The following is a 24146-nucleotide window of genomic DNA, read 5'->3' as shown; positions in this document are numbered from 1 at the left end:
TGGTAGCAAATGGAAAATTAAAATGTAGTAGTAGCAAGATCTTTTTTTCTAAATTCATTTCATAAGTTTAAATATGTATGCATTTAGCACATCGATTAAATGATTACTCGAAACGTAACAGCACTTAAAAATAACCTAAAATCCAAATTATAAATGATTGCCCACGATGTTTCCTTGATCTCCGCGGTTTATTCGCAGGTTGCCCATGCAGCCCTCGAACAGGATGTCCGCGATGGCCTTTCGGGCCAGGATGCGTTGCGTGGGCGCCATCTCCTCGTACTGAATGGCCCAGGATTTGGCCAGCACTTCGGAGGACTCGCTGAGAACTGTGTTTTGGGGTCCTTGTTCGTTGTTGGGCTGTGGTTGCGTTGAACAGGCGGGTTCTTTAATATCCAATGCATCTTCCACCTTCTCTTCCGCTTTGAGATCAGAATGCTCCATCCCATTGCTTGGGACCTCCTCCTCTGGCTCTATTATCTCCACTTTTGGACTGAGAAGTGAACCTTCTTCGGATGGTGGGACAACTGGCTCGTTGTCTTCCGTCATCAGCCAATCGCAAACGCTGTCCGCTTTGAGATCTGTGTTCTGCGGGGGATTTTAATTTCATATGTATTTAAATGTGTGTATCGTTTATATGAGCTACTCAACTTACGTTATTTTCCAGACGAAAGACCGCCTTCTGCCTACCCCCTCGACCTTTTCTAGTCCTGTGCTGAAAGGTCTCTTGGGTCAGGAGGAAGCCCATGTAGTCGTAGAACCAGAGAGTGGGCTTACAGAGGTCCGAGTGCAGTCCCAGCTCCTTTTGCTTGAGGATTCGCATCTGCTCCCGCCTGTAATTTGTCCGAAAGATGTTGATACGTCTGCCCACCTCGGTACGTGTGGCATTTGGCTGGATCTCGCGGAGTTTCCGCTCCAGCAATTCGTATGCCCGATTTCGTAGCTCCTTGTTGCGATAATTAAAGCTGCGGACATCCCACAGCTCCGGCATTCCCTGATAAAGTTCGAGGAATTCTCGCCAGAACTGACGTTTACCGGCACTAAAACGATCCGGCAGGGGAGCAGCCATCTACGGAGAGATTATTCAAATAAATTAGTATGTACAAAGATTAAACAGTTTAGGAAACTTTAAAAAAAAATGTACATAGATGCTAAGCATCTATTTGCAAAAGCACAAAGAAGAAAAAAGAACATTGTATATCAATTAAAAAGATACTTAAATTGATTTCAATTTAAATTGCTATTTCCTTAAAAGCATGGGCTTAAATAAATCCTTAATTTTATAAAAAACAAGAAAAAAATTTTATAATAAAAACATTGGAAAACAATTTACCTTAGTTTCTTGTAAAGTATACCCTTTTCAGATGTATTGAATATTAATTAAAAATGTTCTAAAGTTGAATTTAAATAGAAAATTTATTTAAATTTGTATTTTCTAGTAACTTAATAACATGGTCTTAGAAAATAAGTAGAAACAGTGTATAAACAACAATAAAAATATTGGAAAACAAGCGTAAATATTTACCTCAGATTCTCGTTGGCCCAATCAGCTGTTTCTGTTTACAAGACTTTTGGCAGCTCTGGCAACTCTATCGGATTTGGAGTGCTGGAAAACGTGTCACTTACTCCCCGTTCTGTTATTGTTTTCCTGGGGACCGACGTTCTACAACGTTCAAGCGCCAATCACAAACTGAATTGATGGAGAACTCAATGAGCGGGTGTGTGTGTGTTTGTGTGCCTCGATTGAATGATTGATTAGTCGGCTGACGGGTCGATGTGTGCGTGTGCAAATGCGCAATAAATCTTTGGATTTTCTGCCTTATCATATCAGTGAAACAAAAGGTACCTACAAATAAATATGATTTGAAATTAATGTAGTACATTAAATTAATATGTTGCACTGTTAAAGGCGACTTTGTAAATAAAGAGAGCCAACTTCCCCCGCAATTTGAATGCACTTGTGTGCGAGAGAGGGGAATAACAAAACAATAACAAATATTCAGAACTCAACTTAGGGCAGACATGCGCATTTCCCTAGTTTTTCCCAATCAAGATTGTCGACCTTTTCAGAAAAATGCTAAGTATTAACAATTCGGTCTCATATGTGTAATATGTAATATATATGGGTCGGAAAAAGTTTCAAAAGTACTCGATTACCTGAAGATTGAATCTAATGATTGACCTCTTTTAACAGTTATTTTGGTAGACAGTGCTCCTCTCTTTCCCTCTCTCTCATTCGCTCTCTCGTGTTTGTGTGTGTGGGAGCGTGGGTGGTATTTGGTGACCTCCCGCGCGGCAAAGTAAAAGAAGAAGAAGCGGCACTAAGGGCAGACATGCGCATTCGTATATGTATAATTTAGCCGACTTTTTGTGCCGACCGTGAATAACTGTGAAAACATACAACATAGGTCAGTGTAATAGGGTTAAAACTAGGTACAAAACAAGACACCAATTTAAGGAGAATAAAGTAAGAAGTTAATACTATAGGGCCATAATAGTGACGATAAATATGACATTTGAATTGCGCGGAATTTTAATTAATGAAGTTGCCCTTTAATTTGACTAGCTGAAAAAACGTATCATGCTGGGTAAAATCACTAACCATACAACATGTTGTATGAAAATTCTATGAACTTATCCATATCTGCAGTGCCGCATTGATCACAAAAAAGAATCAAGTATTTATTCTATATCACGTACATACCATAAAACCGTAGGACAGTGAATTTAATTTATCTCCGAAACCTAAATCAGTATTATTCTATTTCAGAACCATGGAATCGGAGTCTTCAATATGCCGTGTTTGCCTCGTTAACTACGATAATATGGTCAAAAAAAATAAAATGTATAATTTCCGAAAGAAGAACTGTTAATTTAGTTTATATAAGTTACACAATTTTAAGTACTTTCTTTCACCCCGGGACTAACATTACATTTCAGGCCAAGACTCTTAGACTATTGATTTAATTGCGTTTATTTGGATCGAGTACAAATTAAGGTTACCTTAGATCTAGTGATTGATTGCATCCGACAGTACCGTATCTTTAAGACGCGGCAGTTTGCATACCCAATGCTCTTTGGCTGCAGCTGTTCATCCTTTATGCAATGTGAGTCCTGTTTGGAGCATCCTACGAGGGGACATCGTCATCCATTTCCCGCATAACCTCATCGGCTCGTGTGATGAGTCCAATCAGCCGGTAGTTTTCCTTATACAGCGCAAACTCTTCTAGCAGTTTTAGATACTTGCGGGCGTCGGCACAGCTGATTACACTTGATCCGCCTCCTTCGCCATTGTTGTTGTCGTCCTGGGCGGGTTCATGGCGACGTTTGGTTCCCTGGCGGGGATTCAGCGACTTTTCGATGGCCGGAGGCGAACTTATCTTGCGTTGGCGCATCTGCTCAATATACTCCTTCTCGTCCTCCACATTGGCGGCCAGAACCTCGGCCAGCGAGGTGACACTAGAGCGACCATTGTTGGCATCTTCATCGGGATCAGCGGATTCTTCGTGGTCCATTTCCGTATCCAGCTCAGTATCTGGCTCCTGCTTAATGTGCACTGTTGGTAGCTCATTTTCCCTTGAAGTTTGCTCCGAGGAAAACTCGTCTGGATCCTTGGGCTCCGTTTTGATGTCCTTTTCCTGCTTGATCTCCAGTTTGGGCGGTGGCACCACTGGACCCTTGTCCTGCTGCTGCTGCTGGGTGGAAGGAATCTGTGTGATGCTTTGGGCCAAGGTGGCAAGTGGTATAATGGTCATGGTCATTGGCTGCCCCCCTGCCTGCGGCGGCACAATGGGCGTGGCCAGGAGAACTTTCTGGGACGTGCCTGGCGGCGTGTTGGTCTGCAGGGGTAGTCTAACGAGTGGCGGCAAGGGCTGTAGAGCTCGGGCCAGGTTAAGCTCACTCAGCGAGGGCTTGACATCAGGCTCCTCTTCTTCCAGTTCATCCTCCCTGCCGCTTACTTCATCGCCTCCATCCACATCCACCTCGTCATCCTCGTCTTCGCCGCAACTGCGAGGGTTGCTGCTCAGCGGGCTGCCCAAGCTGACCTCCTCTTCGTCTTCGCCCACTTGCTCGCTGTTTCGGGGCCCACTCTCTGGCATGCACTCCGACATGACGTCCTTGACAATGTCCTTGATCTGCACCGAATAGCTCTGCGTGTAGCCGATCTTCAGCAGCCGGGTGTCGCTGTGCTGGATGCTGTACGTGCGACGGAACTTGTCGCACCACTCCTGGTGCGGAAAGAAGTGGGCCAGGCCCATGGAGCTCTTGAACTGTAGCGCCATCTTCTGAATAAGTCCGTCGGAGATGCTAAAGTCCTTGTAGTACATCATGCGCCGTATCCAATCGTAAACGGCCTTTCCCAGCATCGAAACCCTCACGGTCTTCGTTTCCATGGTCTTGGCATCCTGACTCCGTCGCGTTCGCTGATCCCAGGCGTTTAGAATCTCCTGGCGCTGCTGCACGATCCGCTTGATCTGGTCCGGACTGCAGTTGAACAGACGACCCACATGCTTGTACACCGGCAGCCGATCGTATTCCCGCAGGGCAGCCACCTTTTCGTTGAGGGCCAGGACATTCTTGCGCTTGATGCGGTTGTCGAAGGCCACCTTTTCGGCCGCCGGCAGGCTGGGAGTGTGTGGTGTGGTCGAAGTGGGTGGTGCTGCTGGCGGCGGAGCTGGTGCAGGTGCAGGCGCAGGCGCTGTAACTGGTGGTAGAACTTCCGTGTCGTTTGCCTAATGACAAAAAAAAAGGGAATTGTCAGGACCTGGTGCTATGGCAAATACAGTCAGAACTATGTATGTAAAACCACTACAGAGGAGCTAAAAATTGGATTTTTGGATTTATGGACTTTATGTACTTATTGATTGATAAAGCAACTTTTGGCATTAGTAACTATTTTGATTTTAAAACTTGTGTACAAACGCATTCTGGCTTTATTTTAGTATCCAGTGAAAGGATAAATTGCAGAATTGATTTATCTTAAATGTATGCTCACTTTTTCAAGATAAGCAAAATAAATCTAGGTAAGAGAAGCTTTTAATGTCTTAAGTGATTGGAATCGAAAAAGCAAACCGGGCTTTTAGGCTTATCAATATTTACTACAAACCTAGTTAACTTGTGATTTAAACAACTAATCACAAGATCTTGTCAATTAGACTAGATAATTTGAAAAGTCAAGCTATATTGCTACATTAAGGGAAGCTTCACTGTGGCCACTTACCTTCTCCTTGTTGTTGACTTCCTTCTTCGGGGACTCCTTCATCTCCTTTTGCCGCTTCTCCTCCCGCTGCTCCCTCATCACCCTTTGCAACTTGCGTTTTTCGCGTATTCGCATTGTTTGTGCTTTCCCGTGCAATTTACACGGCAATTGTTGTTTGTTTTTGTCTTGTTGTTTTTATTGTTGTTGCTGCTGCGCCCACTCAATTTCGCCCACCCCCTTTCTCCTTCTCCCACACTCTCTCAATCACTCACTGTGTGTGTGTGTGTCCGTTTGCTTGTGTGTGTGCGATGGCTACGATTATGCGCGTTGACTGCCCAGCGAATTCAACTCATTTCGTCATTGTTTTGCTGGCTTTTCTATGGTCTTTCCGTTTGCTTTGGCTTAATTCGCCTTCGTTTTTTTTGCCTGGGTCTTATAATTCACTTGCTGATAGTGATTTTCCAACAGGCCGTGCGCTGCGCTTCTGTAATTTCCGATGTCCGTGTGAACTAGACGACGACCCATACAAAAATAGCTGCCGCTTTATCTCTGCGTTTTTTTCTGCCGCCTTTTTCTCTCGCTCTCTCTCCCAGTAGCATGCGCAACGTGGGCAGCTAGAAAGAGAGCGAACGTCGCCGTGTGTGTGTGCGTGTGGCAGCTGAGAGGGTGCAACTGCGCATGCGACAACATTACTGTTACTTTATCGATGTGGCAACGCCGCAAGACGATCGTTTTTTTATATACCGCATTTAAGGAGGGATTTTAAAAATATTTACCAATAAAGGGACCGTAATAATTTGTTCTCAGATATAAGAAATTATCTTATTTCTGTCACATACAAAATAGGGGTAAACTAACTAACTATCTTTAAGATTTCAAAAATAATAATATATTTTTTTAAATATAAATGCAAATATAAGAAAGCAATTACACACACACACAGTGTGTACTGATATACAAGAAAAACAATCAAAGAATATAAAATAAAAATTTTAAAGACATTCCAAATTTTAGAGACGATTTTAATTTAGTTTGTAAATATTTCTTGTTCGAAACAATATTCTTCAAAATTATTTTGAATTAGTTGAAACTGAACACCTCAAATTTAAGTATTTCTGATCCAAAAATAACAAGTGCCAAGACATTTCAATGATAATCTTTATTTATTTTTCTTCACCTCCTTGCTAGTCGGTCAACCGAACTTTGTAAAGTGTCGGAGGATGTGCGACATGGCTGCAGGATTATCGGCGGGTACCATGTGACCAGCACGGTTAACCCAGAACATGCTAAAGTTACCATAGGTCTTCTCGTAGCCCTCCAAAACTCGATCCACGGTGATTCCAACGCGAGAAGAGGCCTTGTACGAATCCTTGTCGTTCCATTCCATGTCGGCGATCCAATTGACGGCACCCGGAGTGGCGCAGATCAGGTCAAGGCCTCCGGAAAACACACCCACTTTCACAGTGGTGTTGCTCAGCAACTCACCCACTAACAATATTAATAAGATTAATACCTTTTTCATTGTAGGTTCCCTAGAGACATCTTTCAAAACTATTCCGGTGGTATATAGAATATCATTAAACTTGTCAATTTAAAAAATCGAATTTCCCAATATAAATATACAAAACTGATTTCTCATTTAAAGTAAATTATACAAAATTAAACTGTTTTAGTAATTTAGGTTGAAAATATTGAACAAGGCTGGGATTTGATAAAAGTGAACGGAGACTTACCAACATCCACGGCGGGCTTCATGAAATCTCCCATCAGCTTGCTGAAGGTGGTGCCACTCTGGGCGCCCCACTTGACTCCGGAATCGATTCCTAGGGCTTTGGTGACAGGTCCCAGCATCAGATCCTCCAGAATCTGGTCCCGGTTTTCATCCACGTCGAATTTCACCAGTGTGCGATACATGAGCTCTAGGAAATCAGTCGGTTAGGACTAGTGCGGTAAGTATAACTACGGATCCTACCCTCTGGAGTCATGGCAGCTCGGGCCATCAGTCTGCTGTACTGATCACCCAGCGTCGGGGTCTCCACATTGTAGAAATCCACGCCCTTTGACTCACGCAGCACCACCGACTGAGTGGAGCTCCATTGCAGAGTGGCCTGGGTCCACTTCTCTCGATCCACAAGGTCCTTTGTCTTCAGAGCCGCAGCCTCAATCTTGTCATGGCCGTCCTGATCCACAATGCCCAACTGCAGGAGGAAAGGAGCCCACGAGAGCACAGAGTCGATGGGGGAGGTCCAGGGATCTCCCAGTGCCACCGATACGAAGTTACTCTCGATCTCTCCACGCTGGATGGCGTACTCCAGCTCCAAGGCGAACTCCGGAGCCATCTTTCCGCCGTAACTCTCGCAGAAGATGTGCAACGGCACGGTCTTGAATTCCGGATGGTTATTGTAGAAGCCCTTCATCAGTTCTACTAGGTCCAGGGCAATCTGCTTGTTGGAAGTCGTATAGTAGGAGGATCCGTCCACATAGCTGAAACCACTGCCCACAGGATTGTCGATGAACATCACGTTCATGTCCTTCACCCAAGTCCAGTCGCGGTAGCTGCCATCGAGCTTCAGAGGGCCCAATTCCTCAAAGTTGCCGTATCCTGTGGACGAGGCACCTGGTCCTCCTTGCAGCCAAATGGCCAGTGGTCTTTCCGTATAGCTCGAAACATTGGCCGTGGTGTAGTACAGCCAGTAGAACATATGAGCTCCAGTCCTGACATCCACAAAGCCCCAATCTTGCTCTCCGGAGCCATAACCTTTGCGAGCTGGTAACAATAAAAGGTTATGTAAAATATAAGCTTTTTTCTATTAATTAGAAAAGGAGGAACCTTTTTTTAAACCATAATTCGTTGTTTGGATAAGGTTTCTTGTAAACGAGATTCCTTACAACATTTTGTTTCTCAACTACATCCCAATAATAGTAACATACCAATGTCATTTTTAAAATGTTTTCTAAAATTTACTGCTAATTGAGTGCCTTAACAATAATTTCTAAAAATAAACCTTTGCAAAGTCAAGCTACATTTTAACACATATGTATAGATGTATTTCAAAAGTTTGTTTTTAAGAGTTCATGTTGAAGGGGTTTCTGAACTTGCTGATTAAACGCTTGAAAATAATTTTAAGAAATAAAGTTTGAGTTATTATTAACACATTGTATATTGCTACCGCATAAACTTGTATTGTTGATAAGCAACGATTTCTTGGAACACTTAAGTGTAATCAAGCCTTTAGGTGTATTGTATTTAATGGCTGTACGAGTAGCCATTTAGATAAGGTTAATTGTCATAGATATTGAAGATCGTTGATTTTATTGTCTAATAAATGATGCCATTTTGATGTCTATCTCGTGAAGGAACAAACTTAAATGAATTTTGTTCAGTGTATATAATTGAAATAAACGCCTTAAAGTAACTGATAGTTTTTTTTTTCTTGTGCTCTGCTGACCTGCTCTACAAGCTATTAAAACCGTTTGGCTTGGAACACTTTCTCGCTGATTAGCACCCCTGATCGGAATATAAAATGGGCTACTCACCGTCAACAGCACCCAAGCTGGCAATAGCGAGCAGAGCCAAAAGAGCGGTGATAAGCCGTCCAGCCATGGTGCACCAAAATCAAGAAACACCGCTTGAAACCCAACCGAACACTTGGCAGTTCTACCGCCGAATGATTGCTGGTGGATCCGCAACATCGAAGGTAGAGTACCCTAGGCACCTGACACACCTGGAATATGTAATCTTCGGACGGGGGAGTTGTGTTTGCAGAGTATTTATGGCCCTTCACTGGACAATGACACGTCTTTTTTGCTCAATCTGCTTCTGACACTTGTCCGTTTTTGGCAAATCTTTGTGTCAAAGATAGAGCCTCTAAGACTACCAAAATTGTCACTTAGATTGCATTTTGTTATCTTGAGTGGGTTTTCCGAAGCTTGTGCCATATATCGTTCGCCGTTCGCTTGCACTTTGTCCTATGTGACATTTCTGGAATAGGGAAAAAAAACATTTTTAATTTTAATGGATTAAAAGGAATATATTTTATATCTTTTAAAGATTTTTTATATACTAAAACTTACACCTTACGGATTAAAGTTAAATAACTGGACTTAACTGTCATAATGCAATTTAAATAAGCTTAGAAATTAATGGTGTTGTTACAATGGTTTTAGGTCGGGGCCTAGTTTAATTATAATTGCGTCCCCAGTTTTAGCCTTGCAAAGTTTTTAAAATTGCATAATCCAATCTCTCTCATTACATAATTATGAGCATTATATAAATACATTTGGCCAAATGTTTTGTAGAGATACACAAAGAAAAAGTGGGTCTAGTTAAGCCAATGATGTATATAAATATTTTGTATACTGAGCCTTTTAAGATCAACAGAACAAATATAATTAAACCAATAGAGTACACAAACGTTTTGCATACTGAGTTTATTAATTTCAACAGAAAAAATTTATCCAAAAGTGGTAAACTCTCGCAGGACGTGACTCATGGCCGCCGAATTGTCCGCCGGGGCCATGTGACCACTTCGGTTGATCCAGAACATGGTGAAGTTGCCGCCAGACTTTTGATAGCCTTCTAATATGCGATCCACGGAAATGGCGTTTCTTGGAGCAGCTAAGTATTCGTCCCTGCGGCTCCAGTCCAGTTTGGCTATCCAATTGACAGTACCCGGAGTGGCACAAATCAGGTCCAGGCCACCGGAGAATACGCCCACCTTCAGAGGAGTCTTCTCAAGCAATTCGTTCACTGAAATGCTCACAGTTATGAATATCTCTCAAAAGTATGATATATTGATCCTTGCCTATGTGTATGACGGGCTTCATAAAGTCGGTTCTATGGATGTCGAAGGTAGTACCACTCTGCGATCCCCAGACGACATTCGAGGGAATTCCCAGGGTTTCGGCCACAGGACCTCGCATCAGATCCTCCAGCAACTTGTCGCGATCCTCATCGATATCGTACTTTACCATTGTGCGATATAGACGTTCTGCAGTTAGAATTTCAGGAGCAGGGTTAAATGGATAGTCTTGTATGGAAATAAGCAAATCACCTTCGGAAGTCAAGGACATTTGCCGCTGGTAGAGACCTCCCTTTGTTTCCTTAAGAACGTTGTAGAAGTCCACTCCCTTGGAGGCCTTCATCACCTCCCACTGGGTGTTGCCCCACTGATAGGTGGCCTGGATCCATCGCTCCTCCTCCACCAACTGAGCCGTGAAGTTCGCCGCCTCTTGGATAGCTTTGTATCCCTCGTGATCCACAATGCCCAGTTCCTTGAGAAAAGGTCCCCAGGCGAGCACAGAGTCGATGGGTGAGGTCCAAGGATCGCCCAAAGCCACCGAATTGAGATTGCTCTTCACCTCTCCCCGCTCCTTGGCGTAGTAAAGTTCCAGGGCAAATTCCGGGGCCATCTTGCCGCCGTAACTTTCGCAGAAGATGTGCAGCGGTACCTCCTCAAATTCCGGATGCAGCGCATAAAAACCCTTCATCAGCTCCACTAGATCCAGGGCAATTTCCTTATTGGTGGCCGTGTAGTGGGCCGAGTTGTCCACATAGCTGAAGCCACTACCCACGGGATTGTCGATGAACAGGACATTCATGTCCTTCACCCAAGTCCAACTGCGCCAATTGCCGTACAGATCGACAGGTCCGAGTTCCTCGAAGTTTCCGTAACCCGTGGATGAGGCACCAGGACCTCCTTGAAGCCAAATGGCCAGTGGTCTTTCCGTGTAGCTCGAAACATTGGCCGTGGTGTAGTACAGCCAGTAGAACATATGAGCACCAGGACGCACATCCACGTAGCCCCAATCCTGATCTCCAGGTCCGTAGCCTGGCTTTCCTACAATTTACAATATGATAAGCTATTAACTTAGTTTTTCCATTAAAAGATAACACTTGATTTATTATTCCTACCATGAGCCAAGGCGGCGAAAAACGCCAAGAATGTTACCAGCCAAATCGACATCTTCAACTGGGAGTGACAATGGGGTTTGGGGCTTTATTTAAAGGGTAAGTCATTATCAGTAGCAGTGGCCATCCGATAATAGTTTTTAAAAAGTGATAGACACATCCATCGAACTGGTTCTCTGGAATCTCCGTCTCATCATTGATCGGTATTATAATGTCTGAAATTCACAGTAACCAACACAAGTAGGTCTACTGTAATTTTGTATATGTATTTAAAAGTTGAACAGAGTCTGTTTAAAGTCTTTTTCAGCCAATTCTTTACCAGATAGATAAATATACAATAATAAAGATGAGAATTTGGCTTAAAGAGTGCATGATAAATTAAAGTCTGTGCAGACCACATTCCGTGGGATTATCAGACTCTCCCAAAAAAAAACTGTAAACGGAATAACATTGTGTGATCATCAGTTTTACAAGTAGACAAGAATATGATAAGAACTGATAAGACAATTTAAATTCGATGAATAACCAATTAATTATCGGCTGTCGATAATGTTTTAAATTCTGGCAACGCTGTAATGGACATTGTTTTTGCAAGAACAGCTGTTGTCGCTTTGTTGTTTTCGTCGCTTTGTGTCTGAAGGTGCAAACTAATAAAGTAATTGGATTAGTTGGGGATAAATCAAAGCGAGTCACAGCCATGGCCACGATGCGCATACCCAAACAGAAGGTGATCCTGTGCGGCGACTACGGAGTGGGCAAGAGCTCCTTGTTCCGGCGATTCGCCACCAACACCTTTGTCACGGATACGGATCGCAAGTCCACGCTGGGATTGGACCACATCGATAGGGAATACAGCGTCAATGAGAAGCAAATCAAGGTAAACTGACATCCATGGTGACGTCCTTACAAGAAAAAAATTGGTCCCCGAATTCTTTAGATTAAGCTGAAATATGTATAGTGTAATTAATCCATAATAATTCTCAATTACCGTCTCCAGTTATTTTGCCTTAAATTTATAAACACATTTTAATTTCTTCAAGAAATAAATTTGTGCACTTGGCTATCCTAAAACACTTTTTAGCACTTTGGGCGAACTTATATAGATATACCTATTAAGCGTATGATAACCCATTGATAAACCCACTCCAATCGACAGCTCCAACTTTGGGACACTGGTGGCATGGAGCGCGTGGCATCGGTGACCTCCTCGTATTATAAGTTCGCCGAGGGAGCTATCCTGGTCTTTGCTTTGGACAATGCTGCATCGTTTCACTCGCTATCCCAGCATTTGCTGGACATTGTGACGTATGCGGAGAACGCGAAGATCTTCATTTGCGGCAACAAGAGCGATCTGGAAGGCAGGGAGTCGGAGGTCAGCGACGAGGAGGTGGAGGCCTTCTGTGAGCAGTGCCACTCGTTGATCAGTGCCACTTACAAGACCTCCTGTCGCAGCGGTGCCGGCGTTGAGGAAATGTTTCGCGACATCTCAAGGCAACTGGTCCAAGCCAATCGCTCCAAGATGGAGCTACAGGCTCTGGAGCACAAGAGTTTCCAGGTGGACACCTCGGGCAGCAATGGGGCGATCAACGAGGAGGATGGTTCCTCCTGCGGCTGCTAGCAGTTGGGGAACATTGAGTTTGGCTAGGTATCCACACTTCCATTGGCCAGGCTCAATGCCCCATGCAGAGATGCATTTTTTCTGTTTCCTTTATTTATTAACAGTTCTCGGCTATGTTTATGGTTTTTAGATACATGTTCATTTCGAATTTATGCGATAAATACGTCCCGAATGCAAACACGAGTCATAGAGTAGGATTAGTTACTATTAAACAGACGCCAAACATTAACCAATTAAACTTTGTACACGTAAACTAGGATGGGTTAATACACGTAAAACAAAGAAAGCAGTTCTACTGAATTTTGAGTTGAAATTAAATGAATGAGATTAAATTAGTATCCTTAAAATACAAAAGCTTTTAAAAGCAGAATAACTTATGATAATATGTACTTTATGGTTATGTCATTTTAATAACCTAAGTAAATATTTTTAAAAAGTTCCCTATTTTTGGCTATAATTTTACACTTTTAATGAATAAGTAAAAATGATTCGCATTGAAAGTAATGAACCCATCCTATCGTATATAGATTAGTGCATAAGTCTGCAGCTTTCTTCCACAGAATATCTCGTAAAGATACAATTTGCTAAACAATAAATAATCAATTCACAAAACTCTGGAATGGGAAGTCGATTCTATACCCTCTAAATTTGGGCTAGGTAAAGGTATTATCTTTGGTTTCGCAGCTAAAATTACTACGAGGTGACGGAGCTGGTGGAGCTGGGTGCAAAAGTCAAATAAAGACTGACACCCACGGCCACCACAAAGCAGACACCCACACCGTACAGAACCACCTTCTCCCTCAAAGCTCTCAACATCATGGTGTTGAGCGTGCGGGAGGCTCTGCCTAATTCGGCATTGGTTTCCCGAAGACGTGCTCTGGCCCCTTGCAGAGTTTCCCTCTGGTGATGAAGGTCATTTAGGACCTGGGCGCCCAGTTGCTCCGTTTCCACAGCCACTCTGTATCCCTCGGTCAAGCGATTGCCCGTTCTTTCGATTCTTTCCGAGTTGTCCAGCAGGCGCTGCCGTTGATCCGTGCTGATGGACACATCCTCGTAGCTGTCACCCAAATCCAGAGTGGTGAATGCATTCGACTGGGTCTTCTGCTTGTCCTTGGTCATCCGATATTCCGCCTGCAGGCGTTTCAGTTCCGCCTGGGCCACCTGCAGTTTGCCATTGAAGCTGCTCCGTTGTCCAGGATTCAGTTCCCTCACCTCCAGGCCCATCTGCTCCAGCAGTTCCTGGGCCTCGGGCAAACTGTTGTCAATCTTGCTGCACAAATCATGGCGTTCACCTGGGGCGAAATTGGGAAAAAACTAAACATAATGTCCCTGGAAAATCAACACACACACTCACTGCTGTTGTTTTGCTGCTGTAGTCTTCCAATATGGGCCGTTATTTCGGCTATTAATGAGGCATACTGCTGTTCGTATTGCTCAAGCAGCGACATTTGTGCGGTTTAATTCCTGTTGTTTTTTAATTTGATTTGTTTAGCAGTAACTTGAGGATTTGATTTTTTCGCTACAAAAAAAACGTAAACATTGGTGGAGTGTGATCGAGTTATGGGTTGGGTAAAAATCCTAACGTATTTGTAGAGCTTGGTCACTCTGATTTTAAGACAGCATTGCCAGACTGTCAATTTCAAGGATTAAAGTAAGTTCTTTGGAATTGTTTATTTCCAGCCGATTCAAAGGTATTTGTAACTGGAGTATTTTGGGTCCTAAAAATCTTCTTGATCCCCATGATTTAATTGATTCTAAAGTGAAAGCCCCCCTTTTAAGTTTTAATTAACAAACAAACTGTTGCATCATTATTAAAATTTAATTTTAATGTCCTTATAGTTATTAATAAATTAATGAATTATGTTCAGCTTTATGCGAGTTGAGATTCTTCGTAATCCTAGACATCTCATTTGGTGGTAGTACGAATTAATAATACTACTTGATACATATGTACATTTTTCATCACATTTTTGTTTTTTGTGCTTCTCCTGCGATACGACCCTTGCATCTTAACCGTCCACCAGCGTGGCTTTGTCACCTTTGCGGAGCACCAATTCCAACTGGGAAAGCAGACCAATTGCCCGGAAGTTTTCCTTGAAGAGCACAAAGTCCTCCAGAGGTTTTAGGTACTCCAAGGCCTGGTGATAGCTTTCCAATTCCTTGAGCATGGCCAATGCTTTCTTATCCTCGAGTTCAGGGGACGATGAGTGGCCATTGGTACTGCCTCCTCCCCCTCCTCCTCCTCCATTCGAGATCTTCTTGGGCGAGGCGGGTGCAGAAGAGGGTGCTGCTTTGGCTGGAGCCGGTGAATCCTTTCCTTTGGCAGAGAGTGCGGGTGTGGACTTGCCACTCGGTCCGCCTGCTTTGGGGGCATTTTCCTTGCTACTGGCACTATCCCTGCCCCCGCTATTGTTGTTGTTCTGCTCCTTGGGACTGCAACTCCGGCTGTCCTTGCCGGTTGAGGTGGATTCTGCGAGGGGAAGCGGTGGAGATGTTACCGACGAGTTGATCTCCTGCACTTCATCGTCATCGGGCGACTCCATTTTGGGCCTCTTGGCCAACTGAACAGGCTGGAAGGGACTCGATCGCTGGGGAGGAACATTTGGCGGCAATTGGGGCTGAAAAGGTTCCCTTTGCGGTGGCATGGTGGGTGGAAATTGCGCCTGCTGTTGCATCTGTTGCTGCTGCAATTGCTGCTGCATTTGCTGCTGATGCCTTTCGAAATAAAAGTCATTAAAGCTGGCGAATCCTGGGTGCGGTGGTGGAGGATGTCCCGGATGTCCGGGAAATGGTGGCCAAGGATGACCAATCTGCTGTTGCATGTGCTGTTGCTGCTGCTGCTGCTGCAGGGCAAAGTGTTGCTGTTGCTGCTGATGCTGCTGCTGCTCCTGGTAGCTCTGCTCCTTGACATCCATGCTGTCATCATCCTCTTCGTATTCGCCATACTGCTGCATATAGGTCATGTACTGCTCGGGCATCTCCTCCAGCTTGGCCACTCTTTCAGCACTGGCGGGCGGAAAGAGATGGGCCAGATCCTGGACAATGTCTGGAATCCACAGGGAGGATCCGAGGGGCTTCAATTGATTGCTGGCCAGCTTCTGGGCAAATCCCTGGAGGTGGGTCTCCCGGAAGCGATTCAACCATCGATTGTCTGCTATGAAGGAGGTGCTACCCACGACCTGCCTCGCATTCTCCGCCTTATCCTTGATCATGCCATGAGTGATGCTGCCCCGCAGCTGGGGATTAATGTTGGCTCTGACCAGCCATTCGTAGACCACGGCGTTGATGTAGGCGCACTTCCGGCTCCTCTCTATCTCCTCCACCATGGCCTGTTGCTCCACGGCCTCGAGATTAGAGGGTACCTCCAATCGCAAGGTGGGCAGAGCATTCGACTGCAGTCGCCTGCCGCCCAAAACACTGGGGTCAAAGTGCAGGGCACACACCACCGGCTTCTTGAAGGGCACAATCCTACGCAAAGAGGCGTGGCACGCCTCCTTCCACAACTTGTGGAATGGGTTCTCCGGCCGTGGAAAGGCGAAGAACTGCATGCTGGGATGCTGGCGCGAGTTGGACAGACAACCGATGATGCAGCAACGCCGAATGGTCGGCATCTCGACCTGCGGATGGAATTGTTGTTGGCCCCGAATCTTAAATGTTGAGGTGCTGGCGTTGCTCACGCTTCGCCAGGCCACAAAATGAAAAGAAAATTAAAACAACGTCACCGGAATCTGAAAGAGAAGGTTATGAAAATATTATTGATGTTGTTTTAGAACACCATAGACAACAGTCGGGCATTGTTTTGATTTGCCCGCTTTGGAAAGATTTTTTTGAATTGATTAAATGCGGTCTGGCAACTTTGAACCCTTTGTTTTGGCGGTATGTAGGCAACAAGTGTTTGCACTCTGCTTTTGATTAAATGACTGCATTTATCTATTTAAAAAAGTAAGCCATATTACTTAAAATAAAATGAAAACTAGTGTTATAGGTTGTCAGTTTATTTAAGACTTGTTTAAGTCTATAATTCTAAAATTAAAATACATCTTTTATTTTACCATTTGAAAAAAAAACAATTTTGGCAATGATAATATTTTTAAATTATTGTATTACTGATATATTTATTTAATTACTTAGAAATAAAGACTATTTTGCAAGCGGCAACAAAACTAACTTATTGATTTTATAAAAAACACGTATAATTTGATTTCGATCGAATCATTAACATGGGTAAATTCCCCGTTCGATTTCAGATTCTCAGAACTCAGATATTTCAATGAATCAGCTTTTCGAGAAGGACAACTATAATAAATGCATAACCAATTCGATGAACAAGCTAGTGTTTATTTCATGGGACTTGAGCTCTAGCACATGACTCATCAAAATATTGCCGACCCAAATGCATAAATACACAAAAATATATCAGAGTATCTTATATAGACGAGGCCTCGAGGCCTCAAAATAGCATCTGCCAATAGCACTTCAGAGAGTTTGAGTACGCAAGAGAAATACGAGGGCAGATAATGATTTAGATATACACCACACTACAGAAAGCTTTCAAAGTGCTGATAGTTGGAAAAGATGCGCACGCCTTCGGAAATCGATACAGCCCCCAAAAAACCAGAACCAAAGCCATACCTCCAGAACCTCACAACACACACCCACTGGTATCGTGTACTTTATATCTTTCAGATACACACCACTGGAGATTTCAACAGAGGTGCCTGGCTAAAGCGAACGACTCTGGGCCGCGCCCCTTATTGAACGCCCCCAGAGTTTCGGAGCCACAGAGATACATCTGTAGATCTTAGCTGAGTCATGGGTCCAAGCCCACCTGCCTGAGTCAGAGCCGGTCTTTGGATTAGCACAACCCCCCAGAGATCGAGAACGAGATCCAAATGACTTAATGCGAACAGCATGTCCGTTTCATTTTTTTTCTCACACTAAAATCGGGTCAAACAACTGAGATTTATTTCTTTGCATTTGGATTTGAGTTTATGATTTTACTTTCACTATACTATAAAAGTGCTTACATGATTTTTAGAAAGATTTTTAATAAAATCTATATTAACAATCTAATATACATTTATTATTGTCATTATTTAATTTAACATTACAGAAACTATTACTGCATAAATAATAGTAAATAGTATATATAAAATTAATCAAAAGGGGAGCAACTGTTGCTTAGGTGTGTAAAAGAGAATAATTTTATAGTACTTATCATTAGTATCAACTTTTTGAGTCAACTTTCAGTTTTTTAAAATTGATATGACAACTTGGCTAATCTCAGGATCCGTTTAGATTTGCTAATAATGAAAATATTTCCTTTGTTACACTCATTTCGGAAGTAAATGCTGAAGATTTCATGTTAATTTTACAGATACGGATGCCCAATTCCCAGGGTGGTTGACTCGGGGTTACGTCCGGTGGGGGAAACACCACTTTCATCCATTTCCCAAGTTGTTGACACGGATTTACGGAATTGGGTTTTATCTCCTCGGCCAGCTTAGGGGTTGCTCACTGTTCCATCGCTCTTTCTGGCTGATTCTGATTCTGATTCAGATTCCGATTCCCGTCCCTTTTTGCCGTGCCTCGGGCAGCTGTGCGCTCTACTTGAGCAAAGTTTTTGTGCCGGAAACTTCTTGGCAGCAGCGCTGCCAACGTCAAAGTTTCGCAGCCCGAGAAACCCAAACTCAGTCGAACCGAAGGAACAGGAATCCAAACCCAAGCCCAAGCCCAAGGAACCCTTCCACTTTTCCATCTTGAAGATACTCGCACCTTGACACACACACACAACGCGACTGCGCTTCGTCTATGGCTTGGACAAGTGTGTGTGTGTGTGTGTGTGTGTGTGTGTGGGAATCTGTGTGTGTATGTGGATATACACACGCACACCAAGGCATGGTCGAGTGCACTACACCATCAATTCCAATTCAAATCTCCCCTGACTGACTCGCTTTATAAATGGTTTTATATTTCCTTTTATGTCGCTCTCTATGGCCCAAGCTATGGCTATTGCTATTGCTATGGGTATGGCTATGGCTATGGCTATGGCTATGGCAATGGCTCAGACTCTGAGTATGGCTATATATTTACAGCAGCGGCCAAACTAATAGTGGTCGGTTTTCAAAAATTTTCGAGATATGAGAAAGTTTATTTATTTAAATTAAATTTAAAAAATTATATAAAAAAATTGTGGTTGGTGTTCCAGAATTACCACAGAAATCTTAATGTCTTGAACCAAAAGTGAACCAAACTTTTTGATTGGGGTGTATTATATAAATTTGTAATACACAAAGTTTATTAAAGGAATATAAACTGTAATTAAAATATTTTAACATTATATTTGTAGTTATTTATTTAATTTTTGCAACTGATGATCGCCAATCTTTTATTTTGCAAATTCTTAAAATGTAACTATGGTGTAGCTAAAAATGTATTTGAAAACTGCCTTAATTTCCATTAGATTACCACGGTAGGGTTAATTTTAATACTTGATAAGGTTGCAATTTATAGAAAAACTTTTAAAAGTACTAAAAACTTCAATGGATATCCTGTTAAAGCCGCTATTATTTTGGCGGCGTCTGTAAATATATACAGAGCATCGGATGCGGACGTTGGACGTGAATGTAGCTCCAAGTACAAGTATCTCGACATCTAAGCTCGCTCAGTTCAGTTCGCCTGTTCAGTTCTTGCCTTTCTTTCCCTTATATCGATTGGCACTTTATCTTAATCGCCTCGAGAGTTGTCCCTCGCCAGCCCCCGGGGGGATTCCCCGTGCCGAGTCCTCCTCCTCCCCATCCGCAGATTCCGAGTCCGATGATTCCCCTCCCACAGACTCACCCTAATGGCCGCCTATGTCGGCTGGGCTGCCTTAGCTCCTGGGTTCTTCGTGAAATTTCGTGCAGCGTCATTATCATCGGAGCCATCAAAATGATGCCTGAGTCAAAGTCCCTGTCCTAGTCGCAATCCCAATCCCGTTTCCAGTTCCCAAACCATGCCAAACCAAGCCAAGCCAAGCCAAACCGAACCGAACCGAACCCATGGGTTCCCTTTGTTGGCCACATATCTTTTGTATCTCTGTATCGCAGTATCTCCAGCCATTGTTCGCCTAGGAAGTTTTCGGTTCGGTTTTTTGGCTCGCTCGGTTCGTTTATACGTTCTACCTACCTTCTGCCTCGCGCCCTTTTTCGTCCATACTCTATACTATACTCTATATATACAAGTAAGTATAAGTATTCCCCCGATCCGGATTCCCATGCCCATGCCCATACCCGTCGCTCTGGGGATTAAGCTGGTAGTTTTGGGTTTCACTCGGTTCACGATGTCAGGTAATTTTGCGATTGGTTTTCGTCTTTCTTGGGCTCGGTATCTGGCATGAGTTTTACTTATTTATCTTATATCTCAAGGTGGTTTGGTCGGACCTTTTTGGGCTGGTTTAGCAGCAGCAGCGCATAAATGGATGTTATATAGCATGGCATGCCATGATTCGAATTTCGGTCTGTGGTCTGTCGCTGTGTTTGTGAGTTTGTTCAGATTTGGGGGGAAGATATACTCATGGGAATAAAGAAACAGACTATGTCTATGCTGGGTACATGTACTATGTGTGTTTGTATCTCGGTTTTATGTCTATGAGGTCATTTTTTTTGACGTTATATTGGATGTTATGCTTTCGAGTGAGAATTATTGATTTTGAGTAATGTTTTTCATCATAAAATATATTTGTTGTCGATATTTTGAACGATACATTAACTTGATGACTAATATAACAACAGTTTCTAACAAAATATATGAATTACCCAATTTGTTTTGATGGGATAAAAACATCATTATTTATTCATTAATGGGACAAAGAAATTTCAAAAAACTAATTTTCAATAAATACAAATGGGCTTTCACAAATTAAGTGTTTGGCCTATTCAATAAATACAAAATATTTTTATAAAATCGAACTGTGTTTATAGCAACTGTGTTGAAAACGCAACTTTTTTGTAGGCCGCCCCGTATAATTGAAAACCTAAATTCTTCGAATAATAAAGCACTTTAGTAATTTAAGGTATTAACATGTTTTAAAAAAGGCAAGTAAACAATTATAAGCACTTTATTATAAAGAGGACTACTTTAATTCAATAAAGTGCCTATGAATAGGCAGCTTTACATATTAGTCATGCCCCATTTAATCCAAAAACACCCATTTCCGCCCCACTGACACACCCTCTTCAATTATCAATTGTCCTTGGCCGTTTCAAGGACTCTCTTGCCGAGGAGCACGTTTATTCAATTGGCGCCAAATCAGCGGGCAATGTACCCTTATCACACCCACAGCCACACACAAACACAGCCCAGCCACTCACTCGCCAGCCAAACACCAAAATAAATAAACTGGCGTAAAATCAAACAAATGCGAAAAACCAAAACAAACCGCTCTGCCGCCGCTCCGTCTAAGGAACTCAAATAAAAACAAAAGCGTGGTTTTTTCAAAAGCACACACACCAACACCAACACAACAAAGCGCACATGCAAATGCGGCTTTTTTAATTGCAAACACACGATAACCATAACAACAAAGGCGTCGGCAGCGGCGGCGACAGAATCTCAAGACCCCGTTTGTTTACACCCCACTATTCACATGGCGTATTATCAACCATCCGCCCAGTGGCCACTACTACTCACATCCAGTGTCACCGAAAAACGCAAATGCGTTCAGATATATCCACATGCGCCGGTCTAAAAATCCAGGCCCCTATAAGTATGGTATTCTCGCGATATATATATACGATATTTCGAACCACTCGGGAATCAATTGGAAAAAACCTGCGGAACGCGATGCGTGAACCACCGCCAACGAACGTTCAGCACAGAGTGTACGAAACTAGCGACATCATCATCGCTACAGCTACAGCTACAGCTACAGCTATGGCTACGGCTAACAGCCACGACTCGACGAACGACCCCGACCGACTCGTTTTTCCCATCTATAGGAAATATTTAATCCCAAACAAGCCATGCCAAACCAAAAACCTAAGGCGGTGGCAGTGGCAGCGATGCGGCAGAGGCGCCGGCAGCGCAGCAGCAGAAGTTGAAGAAGCGAAGAAACGACGGCAAGGACGGCTGGATGCCAAGAACCTCTCGACCTGAGATGCCAAAGATGCTATGGAAATAGCTGAATTTCAAGCGAGTCTGGAACGGCATGAGACAATTCGTCTGATTGCCTCGTTTTTTCATAATACCTTTGAACAGATACCCCTTAGTATCAGTAAATAACGAATGAAGAGCATTAATACCTACATATAGCTTTATAGCCGTTCGAGTTAGCTATCCATAGAAAAAATTATTAATACAGTCAAGCTTCTTAAACACCAACACTTTGGTTTATAGAAATCAAAATGATAGAAATTATGATTAAGAAGTTATTTTTTAATAAAACTTTTAAATGTTTAAGAATTTTAGCTTAAATTGTTAGAATTAGTTGGAAAAATTAAGAATCTTCCATTAGTTCTAAATCATTGAAGGTCCTGCCAAAAAGTTATAGCATTATTTTTGGCGCCCAACGAAGGGTAATATTGAAAACAATATTAAAAAACTTAAAAAAAACAAAGGGCGCCAGAAAATATCCATGTCCTCAGATCTACTCTATAAGGGGGCGCCGCAGTCGACGCTGGCGTCGGCGCAAGACGTGAAAAACAAACAGTCATAGCGACCAACAACAAAAGTAGCAAAAACTGAACGAGCGACTGAGCGTGGAACCGCCAGACAGACAGACAGGCAGAGAGGCAGACAAAAGCAGGGGTGGTGTCAGTTGTCGGGCGTCTCGTCTGTCAGCCGTCGGCGATATATGCCCGAAGAACCGAACTCTAAATCCAAACCGAACCCGAAAACCGAACCAGAATCCGACTCTGAATACTAAAACGAATACGAAGCCCACAACCTGTCATCTCGTCTCGTCCTACCTTTGGGGTGCGTTTTACTTGTACGGCTTCAGGTTGGGGCGCTGGTACATAGAGCTCTCTGATGGGTCTTTCGGGTTTTCGGGCTTACGTAGAGTCCGTCATGGAAACTGCCTCCCTTCCACTCCTATATCATCCGTCTCGCCATGTTTGTGTGTATCTGAATATCGCTTTTTTAAGGTGGGTGAGTGGTTTTGATTGTGGGTCTGACGAAATTCGCTTGGAATTCCGGTATCTATCTGCTTGAGCCAGGTATATCTATATATCTTAAATGTGTATGATGCCTACACACAAACACTGGTGATTATATCTATTTTTGGGTATAATTATTGACTTTTCGACTATATAAATCGTTTTTGGGGTGAACCATGTTTGGGTACACTCTATGAGGTAAATTTGATTATTTTTTTTGGAAATTGTTCAACGTGAAATATTTGACTGAGCTCAAAAAGTTTTAAAATCTAGATATTTTTGAACCACCAAAAATAATGTAGAATTGAGTCTTCCATTTTCTTTCAGATAACTCAGATTAATGACCTATTAACCAAAATGATCTTCTTTGAGTTTCCCTGCTTTTTGGTCCACTTGAATGGCCCGGCTTGTAAGCTTTAATTTTCGTTTGGCATCGGGCCAATTTAAACAAGTTTTCTTATGGATACTCCATATAAGCGAGTCGTGAAGCTGAGATGCTTGGATCGGGTTCTTGGGACATTCATTATAGGCATTGGAGACACTCATCCGCTAGCAAAGTGCCAGGGCAACTATAATGTGTATATATATGAGTGCACGAACTGAAAATCCATTCCAAGCCAAAACACATACATATCTTAGAGATGCTGGGTAGCTGACATACCGTGGCCATGTGTATCTTGTATATATGCTGTAACTTGTAGTATCGCTGCCCGGTTTGGTAGGTGATTGGGTTTGAGATTGGGACCAAGCTCACTTGGTTGTCGACAGCGACGTCGGCAGAGGTCGAAAACGTTTTGATGGATTAGTCTTAATACAAGTTGAAGATACAAATGGATAACACTCAGTTTGGGTTCGTACTTTTCGGTCGGTTCCCTTCCATTTCGATTTGCTTTTCGGTGGTGGTGGGAAGTCGCACACATAGCATATATCCCACAGCTAGTATATATATTAGGTATGTGTATATATAAAAGGAAAAGTATTGGAAAAGGTATAAAACCACAGCATCAACCTCTGCGGCGGGTGGTGCTGATGGGTGGGTGGCTCACAGTTTGGTGGTGGTCTGTGCGCTTGGGGACTCCGGGTTTCCTCGGATGCTCGGATGCTTGACGATGACTCGACTCTATTATATTATATTCCAGCAGCTATCCGCCACTGACCAGCCAAGGAAACTTTTCCACAAATGCTTTTTTGCGGCGGTGGCGGCGGGGGGGTAAAAAGCCCTTGGCAACCTTTAGAAAACGAGCTGGAGCATCGAAGAAAATGACCTTTCCTTTTGCCATTTCA

At 43.1% G+C, this 24146-nt stretch overlaps 7 protein-coding genes and 1 long non-coding RNA gene across 8 annotated transcripts; 2 read left to right on the top strand and 6 right to left on the bottom strand.

The window, feature by feature from the left end:
- Positions 1 to 25: 25 nt before the first annotated feature.
- On the bottom strand, positions 26 to 1664 carry LOC128259128 (uncharacterized). The gene is made up of 3 exons (XM_052991323.1): positions 1523 to 1664; positions 653 to 1066; positions 26 to 585 (listed from the first exon to the last, which is right to left on the bottom strand). The coding sequence occupies exons 2-3, from the start codon at positions 1064 to 1066 to the stop codon at positions 148 to 150; spliced, it is 852 nt and encodes a 283-aa protein (XP_052847283.1). The 5' UTR covers positions 1523 to 1664; the 3' UTR covers positions 26 to 147.
- Positions 1665 to 1697: 33 nt separating this feature from the next.
- LOC128259141 (uncharacterized) lies at positions 1698 to 6524 on the top strand. Its single transcript, XR_008268031.1, has 3 exons — positions 1698 to 1839; positions 2768 to 2842; positions 6386 to 6524. It is a non-coding gene; the product is annotated as an uncharacterized LOC128259141 (long non-coding RNA).
- On the bottom strand, positions 2958 to 5728 carry LOC128259118 (uncharacterized). Its single transcript, XM_052991312.1, has 2 exons — positions 5219 to 5728; positions 2958 to 4730 (listed from the first exon to the last, which is right to left on the bottom strand). Exons 1-2 carry the CDS (start codon positions 5330 to 5332, stop codon positions 3126 to 3128), a joined length of 1719 nt encoding a protein of 572 aa, XP_052847272.1. The 5' UTR covers positions 5333 to 5728; the 3' UTR covers positions 2958 to 3125.
- On the bottom strand, positions 6342 to 8895 carry LOC128259121 (retinoid-inducible serine carboxypeptidase). The gene is made up of 4 exons (XM_052991315.1): positions 8735 to 8895; positions 7170 to 7964; positions 6931 to 7116; positions 6342 to 6685 (listed from the first exon to the last, which is right to left on the bottom strand). Exons 1-4 carry the CDS (start codon positions 8799 to 8801, stop codon positions 6390 to 6392), a joined length of 1344 nt encoding a protein of 447 aa, XP_052847275.1. The 5' UTR covers positions 8802 to 8895; the 3' UTR covers positions 6342 to 6389.
- A 714-nt stretch (positions 8896 to 9609) lies between these two features.
- On the bottom strand, positions 9610 to 11246 carry LOC128259122 (retinoid-inducible serine carboxypeptidase). Its single transcript, XM_052991316.1, has 4 exons — positions 11112 to 11246; positions 10252 to 11037; positions 10003 to 10188; positions 9610 to 9947 (listed from the first exon to the last, which is right to left on the bottom strand). Exons 1-4 carry the CDS (start codon positions 11161 to 11163, stop codon positions 9652 to 9654), a joined length of 1320 nt encoding a protein of 439 aa, XP_052847276.1. The 5' UTR covers positions 11164 to 11246; the 3' UTR covers positions 9610 to 9651.
- Positions 11247 to 11692: 446 nt separating this feature from the next.
- LOC128259133 (ras-related protein Rab-14) lies at positions 11693 to 13346 on the top strand. Its single transcript, XM_052991330.1, has 2 exons — positions 11693 to 11985; positions 12265 to 13346. The coding sequence occupies exons 1-2, from the start codon at positions 11806 to 11808 to the stop codon at positions 12724 to 12726; spliced, it is 642 nt and encodes a 213-aa protein (XP_052847290.1). The 5' UTR covers positions 11693 to 11805; the 3' UTR covers positions 12727 to 13346.
- LOC128259130 (vesicle transport through interaction with t-SNAREs homolog 1A) lies at positions 12843 to 14278 on the bottom strand. Its single transcript, XM_052991325.1, has 2 exons — positions 14081 to 14278; positions 12843 to 14018 (listed from the first exon to the last, which is right to left on the bottom strand). Exons 1-2 carry the CDS (start codon positions 14172 to 14174, stop codon positions 13420 to 13422), a joined length of 693 nt encoding a protein of 230 aa, XP_052847285.1. The 5' UTR covers positions 14175 to 14278; the 3' UTR covers positions 12843 to 13419.
- A 212-nt stretch (positions 14279 to 14490) lies between these two features.
- Positions 14491 to 21926, bottom strand: LOC128259119 (basic-leucine zipper transcription factor A). Its single transcript, XM_052991313.1, has 2 exons — positions 21397 to 21926; positions 14491 to 16454 (listed from the first exon to the last, which is right to left on the bottom strand). Exon 2 carries the CDS (start codon positions 16335 to 16337, stop codon positions 14736 to 14738), a length of 1602 nt encoding a protein of 533 aa, XP_052847273.1. The 5' UTR covers positions 16338 to 16454; positions 21397 to 21926; the 3' UTR covers positions 14491 to 14735.
- Between the last annotated feature and the right edge of the window lie 2220 nt (positions 21927 to 24146).

The sequence above is a fragment of the Drosophila gunungcola genome (assembly GCF_025200985.1).
Source record: "Drosophila gunungcola strain Sukarami chromosome 3L unlocalized genomic scaffold, Dgunungcola_SK_2 000005F, whole genome shotgun sequence".
Taxonomy (NCBI): domain Eukaryota; kingdom Metazoa; phylum Arthropoda; class Insecta; order Diptera; family Drosophilidae; genus Drosophila; species Drosophila gunungcola.
This window is presented reverse-complemented; position numbering and strand designations above follow the sequence as displayed.